Source organism: Eleginops maclovinus, chromosome 7 (assembly GCF_036324505.1).
Source record: "Eleginops maclovinus isolate JMC-PN-2008 ecotype Puerto Natales chromosome 7, JC_Emac_rtc_rv5, whole genome shotgun sequence".
Classification (NCBI taxonomy): Eukaryota; Metazoa; Chordata; class Actinopteri; order Perciformes; family Eleginopidae; genus Eleginops; species Eleginops maclovinus.
The window spans coordinates 24,993,960-25,015,456 of record NC_086355.1 but is presented as its reverse complement, the minus strand read 5'-3'; the positions used below and the strand labels follow the sequence as shown (position 1 = coordinate 25,015,456).

The 21,497-nt window shown below is 39.8% G+C and overlaps 2 protein-coding genes across 4 annotated transcripts in view; one reads left to right on the top strand and one right to left on the bottom strand.

Annotated features, from left to right (window-relative positions):
- The window catches only part of LOC134867715 (inactive dipeptidyl peptidase 10-like), a 679,335-nt gene that overhangs the window by 259,193 nt on the left and 398,645 nt on the right, over positions 1–21,497 (bottom strand). The window lies entirely within an intron of this gene.
- The window catches only part of LOC134867426 (inactive dipeptidyl peptidase 10-like), a 237,865-nt gene that overhangs the window by 145,532 nt on the left and 70,836 nt on the right, over positions 1–21,497 (top strand). For both annotated transcript variants that reach the window (XM_063887980.1, XM_063887979.1), the window contains exons 4-5: positions 14,005–14,099; positions 14,451–14,525. In XM_063887980.1, coding sequence (XP_063744050.1) covers positions 14,005–14,099; positions 14,451–14,525 — 170 coding nt within the window. The remainder of the gene's footprint in view (positions 1–14,004; positions 14,100–14,450; positions 14,526–21,497) is intronic.

The window sequence follows — 21,497 nt, the reverse complement described above, 5'->3', positions numbered from 1 at the left end:
CAGACACACACACACACACACACACACACACACACACACACACACACACACACACACACACACACACACACACACACACACACACACACACACAATGGATGTTGACATTTTTCTATTGCTGTTCTGGGTAATTTTCTTTTTCAAAAATGTTAAAAAGTGAAAAATAAAGATATTTCAAACATGAAATCATTCTTGTGTGGTCCTGAATATAACACTAAATATTATACAAGTGATTATTCTTAACCAAATTGACAAAAATGGCATAAAAACACATTGATTCTAATATGGGTCATTTTTGACCCACTTATGGAAGGGTGTAGGGTCCAGTCACTCGTGCATCTAAGGGTTAAGAATAACAATTTTTGCCGATGTTTTACTATGTAACCTGTAATGGTAGCACAATGCAGACTAAGGCAGCCTATCCCTTTAAGAGAGAGAGTGGGGGATACGTGTGTGCATGTGTAAGAGCGAGAGAGAAGTTGAGCGAGCCATAGTAAGTTTCTGGAAGTTAACGGGAGTAACAACAAGTATATCAAAGTCACAAATATATACGACGGCCTCCCAAGAACCCTGAAGAATGGATTTAATTTACCGATCCTCCAGACACCCGGTACACGGGGCAGGAGTCCTGCAGCATGCACAGCCACAGCGTGATGCAGGAGAGCCCCCCCCCTCCGAATGACTTTAAAGTTACGGCAGACCTACAGTCACTGTTCTAATCCTTCAAAATGATGCCCTGACTTCAGATTTGATCTGTCAGATAAAAAGAAAACAACGCTAACGCGTCTTCTCCCGGTCACGTAACATAAACATCGGCGACTGCCATCGGTGATGCCACCTTATTTTACCGATGTGCCGATTGTGGTAAATAGGGCTAACATCGGCCGATGCCGATATCTCACCGATATATCAGTGCATCCCTAATTATTACCTTACTTTTGTCAATTTTTTTCCTCTGTGTTGATTCTGTAGCATTGTAATCTCTGAAGGTGACTCATTTTGGTCGCTATTTCCATAAAACAAAAACAAATAAACAAACAAAAAGCTTCTATGTATTGGGCCTTGAAAGTGTTCCCTGAAACTAGGACTGTGATGGCTTCTTACCATGACATGGAAAAAAATAAAACTTTGCCGTAGAGGAACACCAAACACATAGTTGGAAAGGTCTCAACCTGAAGAGTAACATATGTCAGTATGAAGATTCCACATGGCTCCTGCTTTGAAATACTGACCTTTGAACCTTAACCTCAGTGCATGATTTAAAGCAATTGAGCAAAAAAAGGGACTACAGACATGTAGACATCCAATTCTAGGAAAAACAATATTATATTTATAAACTACAATTCCCTAGAGCCTGGTACAAATCAGCATCACAGTTGTAGTTCTTCCGGTTTGCAAAGACATAGGTATCATAGAAATGTATCATACGTCTTATTTAATTATATATGTGAGTGTAACTTTTCTTTGGTTGATTTCCTCACAATATCTAATGTAAACTTTGGCTGCCTTTTGCTAGGCTGTCATCACACCTTTAAAACAAAAGACTGGCAAACTTCTGTTCTAAGGCATTCGACAGACAGAAGGGTGCCACTGTGACCATTGTCAGGCAAATTACGCTTAACATGTCAAAGCTTAACCCCCGTCCAGCCAGAAATCTTGCAATACCCTGTAATGTAGAATTTGATTGGCTGTTCCCTCTCCCATTTTTGTTTCCTTCCCTTTAAGAATCTGATTTGATGTTAATCGGGGTCAGATCCTTGTACCACACGTTGGTACAGGTTATCTGGCTTCCAGCTGGAAATTTGATTCTGTTAAATGCTGTACTCTTTATTAAATGACACAACTTTGCATTTAAGCTTGTAGATGTGTTGTTTTCTTACCAGAAGGTGATTACGTGTGGACTTTCCACGACAATAGGGTCTTAAAAATATATATCTTCTAAAGCCAAACCAGTAATTACACTGCATCAAAATGATTTATCTTAAGAAAAAGATTTTGTGTTTTTTTCAGATATTTTAGATATTTTAGCTAGTATTCTAGAAATAGGGTTTTCAGTTGGTTCTTCCGATTTTCAAAGAGGGTTTTAGATCGTTTTCTACAGTACATTATCGGTTACTGTGATCTTCGACAGTACATTGTTGGTTACTGTGATTTTACAGTTGGGACGTTACTACTGCTATTCAAAGTAATTCCAGAGTTTCTGTAATTTTCGGTTAGAAACACGGTATTATACACTAAAATGGTATACAGTAATTAACTGTGCACAAACACTGTAAATAACTGTGGATTTCACAGTCATTTTATACAGTGTATGACTTTTCTCGCTAGATTTAAAACATCAGTTAAATGTTCCAAATGACTTCCACAACCAATGCGCCAGACCCATGGATGTATAATAAGAACTGGATACAGCATCGGAGGAAGGACCTCGTTCATTCCTATGAGAGCTGCTCATTGGCGCATGCAGATAAAATTATCTGAGATTCTCGAGAGCGAAACGTCACAAATTACCCATCATGCCAGGCTGTCGAGAGCATAGAGCATGCACAGTTGAGTTTCTCCCTTAAGCCCCGCCCCCGATCTCCCTCTTCAGCTCAGTAGAATGAATGGAGAGACAAAATAAATCTGGATTCAGCTTTTAGCCCATTTTAGAACTTTAAGGACCTAATGATTTAATAAGGGCTATAACAGGGTTCATACTGGGCAGTTAATCTGGTTTCAAAACAATTATCCACCGATTTACAGACGTCTCTTTCCAAATGTAAGTCAATGGGAAAAAGTCTTTCTGCGCCGGTGACGTCACAGACTGATACGGAAGTTGCAGTACCTGCTGTTTAGCCACTACGAATATATTCCTCGAAGTCCGGAGCACTTCGTGGGAGCTTGGCCACATCCAATTTGAATATTCAGTCAATTGCAGGAGATAGTTATCCAATCTATATTCATCTTTTTTTGTTAATAAATTTCAAAATGTCAGGGGAGACAACATTCTGACCCTTGTTAATGGCATAAAGCTAAGAAAGCACGTTAAGAGCGCACAGTAAACCTGAGTATATCCTGTTCTTATTATATCCTGTAAGATTCTTCTCTGTGCTCGGGCATTCAGCTTCTCTAATCACTCAAAGAGCCACTTCAGTGACGGACAAATGGTGCATTCAGTGAGGCTGTGAAAAATGACTGCTGCCCTGAAAAGTATAATAGTGCACCTCGTTAATAGCTCGATTATATATATATATATATATATATATATATATATATATATATATACAGTGGGGCAAAAAAGTATTTAGTCAGCCACCAATTGTGCAAGTTCTCCCATTTAAAAAGATGAGAGAGGCCTGTAATTTTTATCATAGGTATACCTCAACTATGAGACAAAATGAGAAAAAAAAATCCAGGAAATCACATTGTAGGATTTTTAAAGAATTTATTTCAAATTATTGTGGAAAATAAGTATTTGGTCAATAACAAAAGTTCATCTCAATACTTTGTTACATACCCTTTGTTGGCAATGACAGAGGTCAAACGTTTTCTGTAAGTCTTCACAAGGTTTCCACACTGTTGCTGGTATTTTGGCCCATTCCTCCAGATCTCCTCTAAAGCAGTGATGTTTTGGGGCTGTCACTGGGCAACACGGACTTTCAACTCCCTCCAAAGATTTTCTATGGGGTTGAGATCTGGAGACTGGCTAGGCCACTCCAGGACCTTGAAATGCTTCTTACGGAGCCACTCCTTCGTTGCCCTGGCGGTGTGTTTGGGATCATTGTCATGCTGAAAGACCCAGCCACGCTTCATCTTCAGTGCCCTTGCTGATGGAAGGAGGTTTTCACTCAAAATCTCACGATACATGGCCCCATTCATTCTTTCCTCTCCACGGATCAGTCGTCCTGGTCCCTTTGCAGAAAAACAGCCCCAAAGCATGATGTTTCCACCCCCATGCTTCACAGTAGGTATGGTGTTCTTTGGATGCAACTCTGTATTCTTTCTCCTCCAAACACGACGAGTTGAGTTTTTACCAAAAAGTTCTATTTTGGTTTCATCTGACCATATGACATTCTCCCAATCCTCTTCTGGATCATCCAAATGCCCTCTAGCAAACTTCCGACGGGCCTGGACATGTACTGGCTTAAGCAGGGGGACACGTCTGGAACTGCAGGATTTAAGTCCCTGGCGGCGTAGTGTGTTACTGATGGTAGCCTCTGTTACTTTGGTCCCAGCTCTCTGCAGGTCATTCACTAGGTCCCCCCGTGTGGTTCTGGGATTTTTGCTCACCGTTCTTGTGATCATTTTGACCCCACGGGGTGAGATCTTGTGTGGAGCCCTAGATCGAGGGAGATTAGCAGTGGTCTTGTATGTCTTCCATTTTCTAATAATTGCTCCCACAGTTGATTTCTTCACACCAAGCTGCTTACCTATTGCAGATTCAATTTTCCCAGCCTGGTGCAGGTCTACAATTTTGTCTCTGGTCTCCTTTGACAGCTCTTTGGTCTTGGCCATAGTGGAGTTTGGAGTATGACTGTTTGAGGTTGTGGACAGGTGTCTTTTATACTGATAACGAGTTCAAAAAGGTGCCATTAATACAGGTAACGAGTGGAGGACAGAGGAGCCTCTTAAAGAAGAAGTTACAGGTCTGTGAGAGCCAGAAATCTTGCTTGTTTGTAGGTGACCAAATACTTATTTTACCGAGGAATTTACCAATTAATTCATTAAAAATCCTACAATGTGATTTCCTGGATTTTCTTTTCTCATTCTGTCTCTCATAGTTGTGGTATACCTGTGATAAAAATTACAGGCCTCTCTCATCTTTTTAAATGGGAGAACTTGCACAATTGGTGGCTGACTAAATACTTTTTTGCCCCACTGTATATATATATATATATTATTACCAATGTAAAACTGCAAATATCTCATTAGCTGTAACTTTGGTACACATGAGTCATTCACCACTGTGTCAGTCCACTGGCTTTTTGTTTCTTGTCCTGAAGAAAATCTGTTTTTGGGTGTGAGACCACACCTATGCCATATTTCAAAATGCTCTCTAGCTTCAAGAAAGATGATACTACTGCGTGATCAATATTATTTTTCTTTTTTTTAAAAAGGAAGAAAATGAATTAACCTCACAATTCCTGAATCGGAAGCTTTTTTCTTCACACAGCGATGTGTAGTTCATGGGAAAGAGGAGGGTTGTATGAGTTTGGTAACATCTAATTGGATATTTCCTTTAATTCTTATTCTTACAAACACTGGTAAATCATGGGATGGCTGAGGCATTGTTAATCACATCTGAGATTGCATGTCACCTTTATCCTCGGGGGCTTTATAGATGGAACTGTTGTCAATTCAGGAGGACAGTAGCCCCATTTTCCAATTACTTCAGCTGTAAAATGTTTTGTATAACCATTGATTTGATACATGCGCTGCATATCAATTATGCAGAGAGGACTGGGTTTTGTTTCGACGTGGGTACAGTTTCTAAATGACAAGAGTCCTTTTGAGGATTTCCTGGCCTGTTGAATTCAAGCAATCCATCTCCCTTTCATGTTTATTTTCCTGTCATTATACCCAATCGTGTTTGGAGTGTTTGCTAGTCTATAGCCCTCTCTGCTGAGATTGATGCCTCTAAGCTTATTCGTTGACATTTACATGAGATGGGGACCTTGAAATGATTTAGATCTGTCAAATGCATTAATGGAATTCAGGCCTCCCTGGACTGGAGTGTTGGTTTGAGATCCTACCGGCGTTATTGCAGGCTCTGCTGTCATTGTTTCCACTGTCGAGAGTTGAAGTGTAGTCTCACTGAGCCGAGATGTCTGAGACACATCCTCCTTAATACGTCTTTTTTGTTGTTGTTGTTTCTTGTCTCTCTTGTCTAACACTCCTCTCAGGGGCACTAAGTCCTTTATTCATAAAAACAATGTGTGCCATGGCTCAGTAGAAATGTAAGTCAGTAGATAGGGAACGATAATGGGCAGCAATGTGGTCATTTATGAAAAAGAACACGACAGGGCAACCAGGATCACAACGCGAAGTGTCTTGATAAATTGTCCCACTTGCATGGCTACATATCAAATAAACCAAAGGTATGACTCACAATATTGATTTAAAAATGATCGGCTTGCTTCTACTAAGAAACAAGTAGTCTGTTCCACTGCGTACCAACGACCGAAACTGCAGCAACAGCAACAGATCTTAAAATACGTTGCTTGGATCGGGATTTTCTGTAAGGCTCTTCAAAGTTTCTTTCCACTAACAAGTCCTTAAACTCTGCCAGAGCCCAGACTGTGTTCCCGTTGGTGTTTAATTTCTGTCTGTCTTCTTCTGTTGATTTCTCTGACATCCAGCAGTCTGTCCTTTAACCTCTCCCCTTATCTTTTGCTCTTTTTAAAAAAAAATGTTTACTGGGGACAGTTTGGCCATCATGAATCCAAAGTTTTGTGCCCTACACAAATTTAAAAACGGATATTCAAAAAGTATTCTATGTTTTTTTTCTGATGGATGAAAACTAATATTTGTTGTCAACAGCTGATGTTAAATTGAACATACATCTTTCTGCAGATCGAGGTAACCGCACAAACTGTAGTCCCTCTAAAGTAGCAGCTGGCTCAACATAGCAGACACTAGAATGTCCAGATTGACCAATATAAATTCTGTCTGATTGTATAGAAGTCTTTACAAGTAATACTTTTCTAGCTAGATTTAAAACATCAGTAAAACGTTCCAAATGACTTACCAGTATCAATCGCTAAAGTATTCTTCAATAAAGCATGATGTTCATTTTTTTGGATGTTTTGATGCTACCATGGCTTAGTCTGATCTAGGTGCTGTCTGTATTTTAGATATTGTTAATTCCGTCAGGAAAAAATATAATGCTATAATAGGACGATATAATATAATCGTATGATATCATCATAATGCTAAACTCTAAGCTCTAAAACCAAGCTCTACAACCAGAGCGAAAAGTAGAAGATGGCTTAAAAAAGCAGACCTCTAGAATGTCCAAATTGACCAATCACAGTTCTGTGTTCCACTATGGTTTGTATCAAACAGTTAGAATGCCTCTTCTCTTTACTCAGAACAGCACACTGCTGCTCAGCTATTAGAGGCCCTGCCATCAGCTGCAGACCGTGGTACTCTGACTTTGAAGCTTTGTAGGTGTAACATCACGCTGTATTTGTTCATTGACTGATGTCATGTTAAGTTATCAGGTTTATTTGATATGTTTCATGTTTACTTCATTGTCATTGTCTATGTTGAGTGATGTCTCATTGTTCACTTGTTAAGTTAAGAAGCCCTTGACTTCCTGCCATTGTGTGTTTCCCTTCTGATTGTCAGCCCCTCCCTTGATTGTTGCCACCTGTGTCCCATCACCTTTTAAAGTATAAAGTCTTCGTCTCCTTTTGTCCTGTGCTAGTTGGTCTCTTGTGTCTTTAAGAGAGCCAGAATCTTTGTTGTCTGAGCATTTGAGTAACATGTCTATCAGACTATGTGGTGAGCTTTTTGTGTTCCCTGTTATTTATACTCATAAAGCATTCATCCATCTTAGGTAGACTTTGTACTAACTTCATTTGTTGGAAAGGTGTGTCAAGCAAAACCTTCATTTTGTATCTAGATAAATAATCCATACATTCAGACTCCTGCAGTGCCGCTGTAGTGCAGGCTGTTTACGTCACTGAGTTGTTAGTCAGTTTCTTTAGTCAAATGTCGTGCTGCAAATGGCTTTATGAAAGTCTACTCACGCACAGGTTTTTTCCATACATAAAGGAACTTTTGGTGCGTTACGTCCTGTATGCCTTGTCAGAAATAAACAGACCAGGAAGCTGCCTAATAAAGACCACATCAGTGTGAAGCTTCTGAAATCGAAACACACATTTGTTCAGCTCTATGCTTTCAATTACGTACTCTATAGCAGGGTCAAAAGAAAACACTCATACCTGTTGATCCAGAGGACCGTGCTTGAAAAGAATGTTCACATTAAATAATTGCTTGGTTCCACATGTTTCAGCACTAAAGCAAAACACAGCTCATGAAAGAGTAGATCCCTGAGAGTGTGTGTTTAGATTATAGGTATGTGAAGTCTGGCATCTTCACAAAGACTCTGATAGGCAAATGGAGTTTATTTATATAGCACTATTCAGTCTTTACCGAATCCTCAAATCGCTTTACATACTTCAAGTCATCATTCACCCATTTACACAGAGCGAGGTGACACTTTTTGCTCAAGGAATCTAACTTTCACACACATTCACAAACCGTTGGCATTCCATCGGGAGCAAATTGGGTTTATCTAGCTTGTTTTGAGCAGTCAGAAAAATGTACGTGCATCCACATAAATGATCAAATATCAGCCGTTTATTTAACTGAGAAAATAGTAAACAAAATCTCTTAACTCTTAAATAAAAGTTTCGAAGAAATAGGCCGTAATATATGTAACTTGTATCAGGCAGAATTCACCTTGCGGTTTCCATGCGGTTGAAAATTGTTTGCCCTACCTCTCATAGTGAGCACCTTCCCACCTGTCATCATTAAAGGGGTCAAAACCATGCCACCATGTGACGCCACTATAATTCATTGGTAGTCAACATCAATCAAAACACAATGCATTTAAACACAGGGAAATTCACAAGTCTGCAAAAATAAAACACTCAACATTCATAATATTTCATGATGCATATGAATAAGGTCGATATTCAAAATGGCTTCAATGTTAGGGATACATCAACATATTGACTGCAGGGGCTGGGATCGAACTCACAACCTTCCGATTGTTAAATGGTCCAAACATTTATGGTCCTGCAGTCTGTCGCTATGACAATGCAGTCATAATGCAGGTTAATGATCATAACCTTGGGGTCAGTTTCTGTTGGCACATGTCATATTAGAAATATCTTTATAAAAACATCCATGGCTTTTGTCCAAATATATAATCCTGCATGCCCAGTAGAAAATGATTGGAATTTACCACTGCTGACCGCCCGACCAAACCACAATCAACCAATCAGATGTGTTGAGTTGACATGACATCAGTGGTAAATTCTAACATGTGGTCCAGATTCCAGCAATGGTCGGTGCTTTTCAATTTTATGCAAATTAAATCAAGTGGCCACGTGAATAATTCAAACTTTGAGCACCACATGACAGCATATCCATTTGACTGCGGTTGCCAAGGCAACAAGTGTACTATTGTGAATAGGTGAATGCATTCAAGACTGCTTATCATGTAGAGACAGCCTTACTGTGACCTCCATGGTCAACAAATGTCGTTTTTTCAGCAAATGGAATAATATTAAATGTGGTAGGTTAAGAAAACGTTTAGAGGACAAAAGACATGCACCAAACTCCAACATGCTCTCACATGTAAAAAAAACATGACATTTTACTCATTAACTCTAGGATCTGAAAATAGGTCTCTTAAGCTTTCACATCTGTCAGTGTTCTTTTTGTTGTTGTTTTTTTGTACTTTATTTATGGTGATTTTAAACAGATATCAGATTCCATGTTCACAGTTGCATAACGTATAGTTATGTATAACACTAACAACAGACATCTCTCATGACACGCTACTAGACAGACACAAGGGAAACAATAATGAAATAAATAAATACTGATAAAAAAATAAAAACACAAAACCAAACAAAAATAAAAGGGCATCTCATTTTCAAACATGAATAGGACAGATCAACAGCACATGGACAATGACAGCATATAGCTACAGTTCTACGCCAGGCAACATACTCACATATTGAGTAAATAGATCCCATGTTTTATGAAATGTATTGATAGAGCCATTCAGGGTACATCTAATCTTCTCCAGTTTTATATTTTGCATCATATCTCTGATCCATTGACTGTATGTTGGAGGCGTTGAATCCTTCCATTTAAAACGCCTAGCCAACAAAGAGGAGAAAGCAATGACCCGTTGCAGGTATGCTGGTGGATCTGAGTCATCTAGGTATGGTGTAATACCATAGATGGCCCGTTAAAGGGGAAGGCTGGATATTGTAATTATACATCTGGGAAATTGTATCAAAAAAAGAGTTCCAGAACTCAGTAAGCTTTGAACAAGACCACAACATATGACCGATGGTCGCAGGGGCCTGTTTGCATCGGTCACATATAGGATCGATACCTGGGAATATCCTTGCAAATGTAACTTTTGAATAGTGTAGGCGATGTAAGACTTTGAATTGTATTAGTGCATGCCTTGATCAAATAGAGACACATGCACCCTATAAAGGGCCATCTGCCATTCTTCATCAGAGAGTGGAATCCCAATATCATTTGTCCATGCTTCCCTTGTATGAGAAACAGAGGGACTCAATGTGTTCATGATGTGTGCATAAATCATTGAGACTCTACCTCTATGTAATAGATTAACCTTTGACAAAAAGTCTAAACAGGATAGTGGAGGAAAGTCTGGAACACTAGTGAATTTCTTACGCACAAAATCTCTGATTTGTAGGTAACAAAAAAAATGAGCATTTGTCAGTTGAAATTTTGTTGACAGCTGTTCAAAGCTGGCAAAGGTGTTGTCGATGTACAAGTCCTTTATGCTATAGTTACCTCTATCTTGCCATGTCTGAAAGCCCTTGTCTAACAGAGCTGGCTGAAAAAGATGGTTATTAGTTATTGGAGAGTAGATAGAAATATTTTGGATTCCCAGACTTTTTTTGAAGTGTTTTAAGATGCGCAAAGATTGATTTACAATTACATTTCCATTCACACTATTCACTATTGTTGGTAAAGATGCAGAGTAAGGCAGGGAGTGAGTGTGGCCTACTTGTGGCTAATTCAATCTGAAGCCATGCAGGGGTTGTGCCATTCCAGTCTTTTAGCCATAGAGAGATGGCATTTACATTTGCAACCCAGTAATATGAACGGAGGTTTGGTAGTGATAGTCCACCACAACTTTTTGGTCTCCATAAATTCTTTCCTTATACGCACAGATTTGTTGTTCCATATAAATGGAGAGATCGACTGGTTGAATGCCTTGAAAAACGACATTGGTATGAATATAGGTGTGGCTTGAAATAAGTAAAGATATTTAGGTATTATGTTCATCTTTATTGAGTTTACTCTACCAATGAGGGATATTGGCAGAAGTGACCATCGCTTAATATCCCTATTGGTCTGTTCTGGAAGAGGTGCAAAATTGTTTTTAAATAAATGATGGTGGGACTTGGTAACTTTTACACCTGGATATGTAAATGAATCAGCTGAAAGCTTAAAAGGTAAGTTAGGATATCTTTCAGATAATTTATTAATGGAAAATATTCGCTTTTACTGAAATTAAGTTTGTACTCTGATGATTTTCCAAAATGTTCAAGGACAGCAAGGACTCTAGGAACACTAGTAATTGGGTTGTTGACATATCAACAGGTCGTCTGCATAAAGTGAAACCGTGTGTGTTATGCCCCCGCACACAACACCCTCTATCCTACTGTCATTTCTTAAGGCAATTGAAAATGCTTCTATAGCTAGAACAAAGAGTAAGGGGTCACCTTGTTTTGTCCCTCTTTTTAGACTAAAGTATTCAGAGGAAACAGAATTGGTAAAAACTGAAGTGGTAAGGTCGGTGTATATTAATTTGATTAGCCTGATAAATGTATGGCCAAAGCCAAATCGATATAGAGTATGAAAAAGATAGCCCCACTCCACTCTATCAAATGCCTTTTCGGCGTCAAGTGATATGACTGCTTCTTGGACTGATTCATCCGATTTGGTATAGATTATGTTAAACAGACGCCTCAAATTAAAAAAGGACTGTCTGTCTTGAACAAAACCTGTTTGATCATTTGAAATTAAATAAGGTAGGACAGATTCAAGGCGGAGGGCAATTACTTTTGAAAACACTTTACCATCACAGTTTGTCAAACTGATAGGCCTGTAAGATGAGCAGTCTAATGGATCTGTTTCTTTCTGAAGAAGCAGTGTAATAGATGCTTGCCGTGGTGTAGACGGGAAGACATTACTTTTCAGTGCTTCCTTGTACACTGACAGAAGGAGAGGGGCAAGTTGGTCTTTACATTTTTTATAACATTTGGTGGGGAACCCGTCTGGGCCAGGGGCTTTACCACTTTGTAAAGACTTTATTGCAGTAATAATCTTTCTGTGTGAGGGGCTGGTCTAGTTTTGCCTTACTATCAGGGTCCACTGTTGATATGTTTAGGTTAGAGAAAAAAACATTTTCTTGATCTGGTTTGAATTCTGCTGAATGTAACTTTGAGTAAAATTCTTTAAACTGATTATGTATTGCTTGATGGTCTTCACTTAATGATCCATCAGACAATCTAATTTGTGGGATAATATGAGATGCTGCTTTCTGATGAAGCTGGCTAGCCAGTAGTTTAGAAGGTTTATCCCCCTCCTCATAGTATCGACTACGAGACTTGAAGATTAATCTTTCTGCCTCAGTAGTAGATAGAAGAGCAGCCTCAGTTTGTCGGGCTATTCTAGTTTTTACCAGATCAGGAGTAGGGGACTTTGATATGAGGTCATCCATAGTCGTAATCCTGGAGGACACATCCTTAATGTTGTTCTGGTGCATTTTCCTAGTATGTGCATTGTAAGCGATTATCTGCCCCCTAACGTATGCTTTTAGCGCTTCAACAGAGTTGAGGCTGATATGTCGTTTCTGCAAACTCTCATTTGCAACCTTCCTGCTGTTAAACAAGTAGTTTTAACTTTAAACTTTGTGAACCTTAACATTTTGAAAATTGGCCAAGATCAAGTCCTCTGACATGACATAATAATGTAGGCCTAAGCATGAAACTGTCATGCTAGTGATAATGACAGTGGAGTTGGGGAAAAAAGATTGTCCATCATAATAATTGTCCTATCGCTATGCAGAGGCTGAGCCACTGAACGTGTAGCCTGCTCGTGCTTCCTTTCCCCCTATATTGCAATTAGGGCCCAGTCAGTGACCGTATTGTTGTTCTGGACTGACTCAGTCATCTTCAATATTCTCAGTGGATTGTGGAGGAGATTGGCCAGTGATGCGAATGTTGATGTAAGGGAGCGCTTCCACAGGGTCGGTGAACTTCACTCGCTTATTGCCATGGCTGAATTGTAGTGTGGCTTCGGACTGAAATCGGGGAATATGTGGGTTCGTGATCTGTTGTAGGTAAGCGTACATTTCTCTCTCGCAAGGCGCAGGATCCGCTCTTTAGTGTGGAAGTGATGACGCTTGACGATGAAAGGTCGGGGTTAGTTTCCCTCTGCTGGTTTGGAGGCTAAGCTTCTGTGAGCTCTATCGACAGGCAACGTTATTACGAAGTTGTCTTCTCCGAAAAACTAACTCCACGAGTAGATTTGCAATGAACTCCGTCGGCTTCGTCCCCTCTGTATTTTCCTTTATTCCTACAATTCTTATGTTCTGTCGTCTCGTGTAGTTTTCTAGGTATGATAATTTCTCCTTCAGCTCACGATTCCCTCTAGCTAGGGAGGCTTTCCAGTCTTTTATCAAACCCATTAAGTCCTTCCTCCACACTTGTAATTCTCTGGCAAAGTGCATTCAGTGTTGTGTGTAATGAAGCAATAGACGCCCGGTTTTCTTCTCGAAAGGACTCGATGGACGCTTGTATAGCACCAACCGCTTTTGCTAATGCATCGATGGATTTGGTATTAGCATCTTCCGAGGTTGTGGTGTTTCTCGAAGTTGACCGGCTTTCTCTACCTTCCTTGTCTTTGGCATCCTCTCACTTAGTTCACGGTCAATGAACGAAATATTAGAGTCCGGGTGATTTAGGGTCCAGAAAATATGAATTTTATAAAAGATTTAGCAGGAGCTGCGGTAGACGCATCTACTCTCGTGGCATGCTCAACAGTGCCCCCATTTGTCAGTGTTTTTAAGGAAAATAATAACCACATAACGATCACATTTAAAATGTGGTCACCCTTAATTGTTTCTTGGTTCAGGGCCTACAGTATCCCTTAAAGTTTGAGCTGATTCAATTTCTCAAACCCATACAAAATAATCCCATAAGTGTTTGCCTGTTTCTCTCTTAGATGAGGAGATCATCTTTCAGAGCTGGGATGGAGACATCTTGAAAGCCAACACACACAGCAACGAGACGCAGCTGCTGCTGAAGAACACCACGTTCGTAAGTTCCCTGAAAACATGAAGGACAGTCCCACTGTGGTTAATGAAACTTGACAGCTTTAAACACAATGAAACCTGGATAACAATAATGAAAGACATTTTATTACGTTTTCAGATATCTGCTTTTCTCGAAGCATATCTAATTGTTACCATGGCAACGTATTAGCCATCAGCAGGTGTTCCGACCCGGCTGAGGTCGAGTCAGGATTCACTGTAACTTTTGACACAGATCTCGTTTCATGACAATATGTTAAGATTTGTTTTATAGATGATGATTGTTTGCCAGTTGTATCTCTGAAGTCGGAAGAATGTTGAAAAAACTAAAATCATTTACCTACTTTTCTTTCCACAGGCAACTTTTAAGGCCTCAAAGTTTGCAGTTTCTCCAGATCTAAACTTTGTTCTTTTGGGATATGATGTCAAGCAGGTGAGCACCTCTTAATATGTTGCTTTCATATTCTGACAGTGGTGTTTGGCTTGGTTGGTTAATACTGGAGGGTTATGGTTCATGAACCAACATTATCTGCTCAGTGAGTGAGTGAAAGCCCACACTGATCCAGCACGAGGGCCCCGGCTTCAGAGAAGTGAGGAAAGACATTGGCTGTGTTCTAAATACCAAACTTACATACTATTCATTCTAATACTGACTGACATTTGATTGTGTTCCTTATTCAAAGTATGGGGATTTGTGTGTTCAATAAATGCCCGGAAGTATAGATAGGAAGGAATTTGCAAGTATAAGAGGTGAGCTTAATCTTAAACTGCCCTAACATGCATTGCAGCCCCTCAGACTGCCTGGCAGATGGTTTGATAATCAACCATTAAATAATAAAAAAGAGGAAACTGCTGTAAACTCGGGGGGATAGTTGCCCTATTTTGCATTTAAGTTTGCTTTAAAATGTGTTTTGTATAAACGTTGATTTGATACATGCACTGCATAAACTCCTAAAATAATTAAGAGGGATGGCAAGTTATAGAGAAAAAAAACACAAGAACTCACATAAATAATGTATTCCTACTGAAGACAAAATCGTACCACTAAATATTGATATTATTTCATTTTCCTTAAAATAATAATGCTGACTGTGATCGCTGCAGTCATGTGGTTTACAGGTACAGTATAGGATGGATGCAGATATGTGAGTTTTTCTGGGTTTACTTCAGAGTATGTAGTCATGATGGTAATGGCATCCTTAATTGTTAGTTTACTATGCAGTATGCTGGTAAAAGACATTGACATGTTTTATTGAGAATAAAACAGGAGCAGGGTATCCAGAAGTGTTGTATCCAAACAGACCTGTCCATCGGAACAGTATGTTCCATTTGTTTACATCCCATATGACAAATATGTAGCCATTCCCAGCCACTATCACTATCAATATCAATATAAGACACAGATTCTTCATGTTTCACTTTAACCCATGAGAACCCACGGTGACACAGATGTTACAGGACATGTTAATGTTCTGGAAAGTTCCATATACAGACTTACCCTTTTAACTCATGAAGTCCCTAAGTGAAACATACTGAACATCATGGTTGTTCATGGGCCAGGTCATGTGATTTTATGTCCAAAATGTCTGTGTGCCAGGCTAACACATGTGACTGGACTAGCTAACTATCAAAAGCTTGTTTTTTGTTGCTAAAGCCATTTAAGAATTCAAATGCTTGCATAACAAGTCCTTTATTACATTAAACCTGTTGTGAAAACATTTGCGGGACATCTGCTCAGTTATGTTATCTCATTCAAATATATTAAGTTAATATATTCTATATTGTTAAATTCAAAGAATATTAAAACAAATTGAAAAAAAAAAAATCATCTTGATTTATTCAATTACCGTAATTTCCGGACTATAAGCCGCTACTATTTTCCCACGCTTTGAACCTCGCAGTTTATACAATGACGCGGCTAATTTATGGATTTTTCCCGCTTTCACAAGCTTCATGCCGCCAAAATGGGATTTTGAAAAAAAATACACAAAAAACTATGCTCAAAAAACTGAGCACCGTCACATGACGTAAATCGAGCGTGCTCAAACTTCCCATCATTCTGATTACGGTAGTCATTTTGTCACCCTCATCATGGCAAAGACACGGAGAAATGCATATGATGCAGCTTTCAAGTTGAAGGCGATCGATCTGGCAGTTGGAAAAGGAAATAGAGCTGCTGCACGTGAGCTTGGCCTTAATGAGTCGATGATAAGACGTTGGAAACAGCAGCATGAGGAACTAACTCAGTGCAAAAAGACAACAAAAGCTTTCAGAGGGAAGAAAAGCAGATGGCCCGAACCAGAAAATGAGCTCGAAAACTGGATCAACACACAGAGAGCAGACGGCCGAGGTGTTTCAACTGTGCAGATCCGACTGAAAGCCAAAACAATTGCCACCGCAATGAAGTTTGAGGATTTTAGAGGTGGACCATCTTGGTGTCTAAGATTTATGAGACGTAAAGGCCTGTCCATCAGGGTACAAACGAGTCTGTGTCAGCAGCTCCCTCCCGACTACGAGGAAAAAGTTTCAAACTTCCGCAAATTCACTGATGCAAAGGTAGCGAAGCATTCCATCGGCCTGCACGACATCATAAATATGGATGAGGTTCCTCTGACGTTTGACCTGCCTCTCACTCGGACTGTCAACAGGAGAGGCGAATCATCAGACACGCTGAAAACAACTGGGCATGAAAAAAACGCACTTCACCTGTGTTCTCGAGAGGAATTGTTGTGAAAGTCAACAAGAAAGGATGGATGACGGAAGGCCTAATGCATGAATGGCATACGGCGTGTTACGGCAAGCGACCGGGAGGATTCTTTCACAAGAACAAGGCTTTGCTCGTGTTGGACAGCATGAGGGCCCACATAACAGATTCTGTGAAAGAAGCCATCAAGAGGACAAACTCAATTCCAGCTGTGATTCCTGGGGGCACAACAAAGTATTTGCAGCCACTCGACATCAGTATAAATCGTGCATTTAAGGTGGCGCTCCGTGTTCAGTGGGAGGCTTGGATGACAAGTGGGGAGAAATCCTTCACTAAAACGGGCCGCATGCGAAGAGCAACTTATGGTCAAGTCTGCCAGTGTGTCCTGACAGCGTGGAGCATTATCAAAAAATCCACTATCATCAACGGGTTTCGAAAGGCTGGACTGCTGCGTGTTGAAGAGGGCAGCATGAGCTCAGCGGGGAATTTGCCTCCGGATGAAAGTGACAATGAAGACGATCCAACATCGGATGAAGCAATTCTGAGGCTATTCAACTCCGACACCGAAGGAGATGACTTCAGTGGTTTCAGTGCACAGGAGGAGGAAGATAGTGACCAATGACTTTCTTGGTAGGCTACTGTTTACTGCTATTTTTTATTTTTGTTCCAAGCCGTGTTTCGTTAAAGCCTGTGTAAAGTTCATTTGTTTCAATGTACCGGTAGGCACCTGCGGCTTATAGACATGTGCGGCTTATTTATGTACAAAATACATATATTTTTTAAATTCAGTGGGTGCGGCTTATATTCAGGTGCGCTTAGAAGTCCGGAAATTACGGTATAAAAGAAAATTATAAAGAATAACTTTAACCATTAATGCCCAATGTGACAAACTGTATATGTCACTTTTCAGAGATCTGACACTTGGGAATAACAATGTCATAAATATGTTGTATGTAGATTTGTTATTTTTCTATGTGTCCCTTCATTTTCCTTTAAGTAGAAATGGGTCCGGAGGGTTCTTCTGGGTTAAATTAGGAACATGTATACTGAGTGCTATTCGTGATGAACAGAAATGAAACCAAGGTGAATCATTACATTAAACAAAATGCAGCTCTATACCTGTAGCCTTGTTGGAAAACATACTTGTAGATTTCTGTTCAAACTGTTGATCAGCCTGGTGAAGACAGTCAGCCTGGCCTCTCATCTTTAAACCCCCCTGTAAACATAGCCGACGGGACGAATGGTTAACGTTTATCAATGCCTGTTGATAGCATGGATCTAAAAACTGGTTAAATCAATACAGTTTAAATATTAAAGAATGCTTGAATATTTCTATAATAATCTTTAAAAAATGTGGTTCTTGTTTTTATTGTATAATTTCTAGAAGTGGGAATCACCAGGGTCTCCACAACACACTAATATTGCGATTCTACGATATCCTAAGTATTGCGATACGATATACTGCGATATGGTGCATTTCTGATTTCCTTGTCCACTGACTCCATCTTGGTTTTGACTAACCTCCTTCCAATCCCACTGACTTACCCATGGCCATGACTGCACAGCAGAAAGCTCAGCACCATGTAGTGGATTGAAAAAGCAATTGTTACCAAAAACTTTCATTTAGATTTGCAATATGAATAGTTTATAGTACAATATCGATACTTGGCGTCCATGTGTCGATACAATATCACCACGCAAAGTATCACAATACTATGCTGTATCGATTATTTCCCCACCCCCAATCATTTCAATAATTTGGGTTTAAAGGGGAAGTCGGTAAATCTTAGGAGAGTTTGTTAATATTCGAGACTCAACAACCAGAGCAGAGTTGATGAGTAGTTTACCTTTAATAAAATGCGTAAACGTAACTTTTAACAAGGTTGGGGCACCAATCTTTGCAATAAGAGAAAATATGATAGCATAATCAATTATTAAAGTCTCTTCACAAAACACATACAGGTTCTTTAGAAATGAAACATTTATTTACTACTAAGAATATATATATATATATATATATATATATATATATATATATACTACGGAATACCATAAGTATCACATGAATAATGTGAATTCTGATAGAATGAACGACCTGTTACACAACTAATCAGACAAATTGATAAAAAATACGAAAATACGAGCAAGTTGAAGTACAATATTTGAGACTAAAGATAATAATATCAGATAACTAAGAATGAAGGAAATTAAATTAAAGAGATGAAATGCTAAGGTGATAAGATGTGAGGACTGAGGAACATAAGGGGGATCAGAGATCCGACATGAGATTTGACGTCTTCTTTGTCCTTTTTATTCAGTATCAATTTAAACACAACTCCCAAAGTAGTTCTGCTCTGGTGTATTCACTAATATCACTTATTTATGAATGCTCTAAAAATCCAATCCTTACACAAACTCCATTGCAACCCTACTATTGCACTGCAATAGAGCAATGCTATGCTACTTGCTACGCTGCAGTTAGAGCTGTTGGAATGGTCTAATGAAAGAACGCCTCAGTATTTGTTCTGCCAGCTTTATAACCGTAACAATGTGAAACTACTTTTGTTTCCTTCAGCTTCTCCTCTTTGAAACCCCCCCACCCCTGCTGTGGCACACAGCTGCACTGTTAGCACCAGACTCTTAAACTCGCCCCTCAGCCAGCCAAGTCTCAGGGGTGAAGTTCAGCTGGCTTATGAAACATGCTGGCAACTCAGAGAGTGAATGCATCACTGCCTTGGATGGGTCGGCTGCTTCTCTTAGCTCCCGGCAGGTGAAGCCAAGTGCCGACTATACAGCAGACATTTAGATTAGCCATCCTATATTTACTTTCAAAATCTATAAATCGACAGTGTCATCGTCCCACCTGGAGCCATCTCTGATTTTTTCTGGAAATGAACAGTCAAATTAAATCAAACTTACAGACCATTTATTTTATAAAAACAATACTATTTCCCCCTTCTCAGGTAATAGAACAGATAGCTTTGTGATATAAAAGAACACTTAATACCAACGCAGGACTGAATAAAACAGGAATAAATAAATAAAATAAGAATACAATTACAATTAAAGCTGCGAGCAGCGATGAGCGGGCCTTCGACGCTCCGCGCCAGTCCGCTGTTGTCCGCATGTCGTGGCGTCACAAAGGTGTCTCGAGGACTCGGCCGTTAGCAAACGTGGGAAGTTTCGGGCCGATCGGAGAAGGTACATGGGAGTTACAGCTGTAACATAGACATGACGAGTGATCTGTCGCCATGGTAACTGCTTACGATGACACCCCACAATAGGCTTAGGTGTCTCGAGGTCTACATCGTTATCAAACATATGACGTATGGGGCCGTTTGGAGAATGTTCACTGGAGTTATGAGAAAACCGTGTTTCATGGCGAATATTGTGTCGCCATGGAAATGGCATATGATAACACCCCATAATAGGCCTAGGTGTTTTGACATCTGCCTCGTTATCAAACATATGAAGTTTGGGGCCGATGGGAGAATGTTCACCTGAGAAAAAAAAGAGTTTAATGGCGAGGGATGCGTATCCATGGAAACGGCAAATGATGCCACCTCTGATGTGATGGAGAGCTGTTGAGGCATGGACCGATGATGTACACGTGAAGTTTAATGGCAATCGGACCATTTTCCACAGAGTTACGACGACATTGTGTTTTATGGCTATGGATCACCTAGAATCGCGCGACCGTGAAAATGGGCGCCACATTACGACAATGGCGTGCGATAAAAAAAAATTCTGTTGGATATCATTTTACCGCCCAGGTCTCGAGACGTTACTTTCCAAGTTTGGAGTCGATCGGATAAGTGCCCTAGGAGGAGTTCCTCAAAGTACGGAGGGAAGATTCGAAATGGCCGACTTCCTGTACGTTTTTTCATACCCCTCCAAGAGGGTTTTTCCTTTCAATATCAATTATGCTTTGAGTAGAGTGATGTGAGCGAGAGCGGGCTACCCAACTGTGATTTCGGCCCCTTTTTTGGATCGACCAAATTGCCGTACGGATATCAATTTTGCGAGCTGTAGTGACGTGGGCTTGTGCGTCCTAACTGCCGGCATGACTCAAGCCCCCTTTTTTCTGCTTTTTGCCCGTCGTTTTCCCTGTTTTGTGTATGCTTTGCAGGGTTTTCGCTTGCTTTGCAAGCGGTTACAATAGGGTCTTTGCCGACCTCTGGTCTCAGACCCTAATAAATAAGAATAAAATATTATTCAGTTAAATACCAAATTAAAAAAAGTGGGTCTTTAATTTGCTCCTGAAGTATGAATGCTCTCTGCTGCCCTCAGGTCTTTGGGAAGCTGTTCCACGGTCGTGACCCGTATCAATGAAAAGACGTACAGTATATACATGTACATCAATGCTATATAGACATGTGTGTCAATTTACATTACACGGTTATGTCACTAATCAGGCTAGTAAAGCTTCATGCTCAGCATTTATGCAGTTTACGATTATATTGGTGCAGGATTTAGCACTCAAAATATTACATTTTACAGAGAAGCAACAAGAGCAGGCTTCTATGAATGTCCCTTAATCTTTTAGCAGCTGTAGCCAGCTTACTCATTTACATTCTATCACTCAACACAAGTGAGGTTGCTTAAATAATTGACCTGCTGTATTATTTTTAAAATCCCAGTAAACGTCATAATGCTAGTGTTCTTGAGTTGAAAGTTGTATATACACACAATCTTGCTATA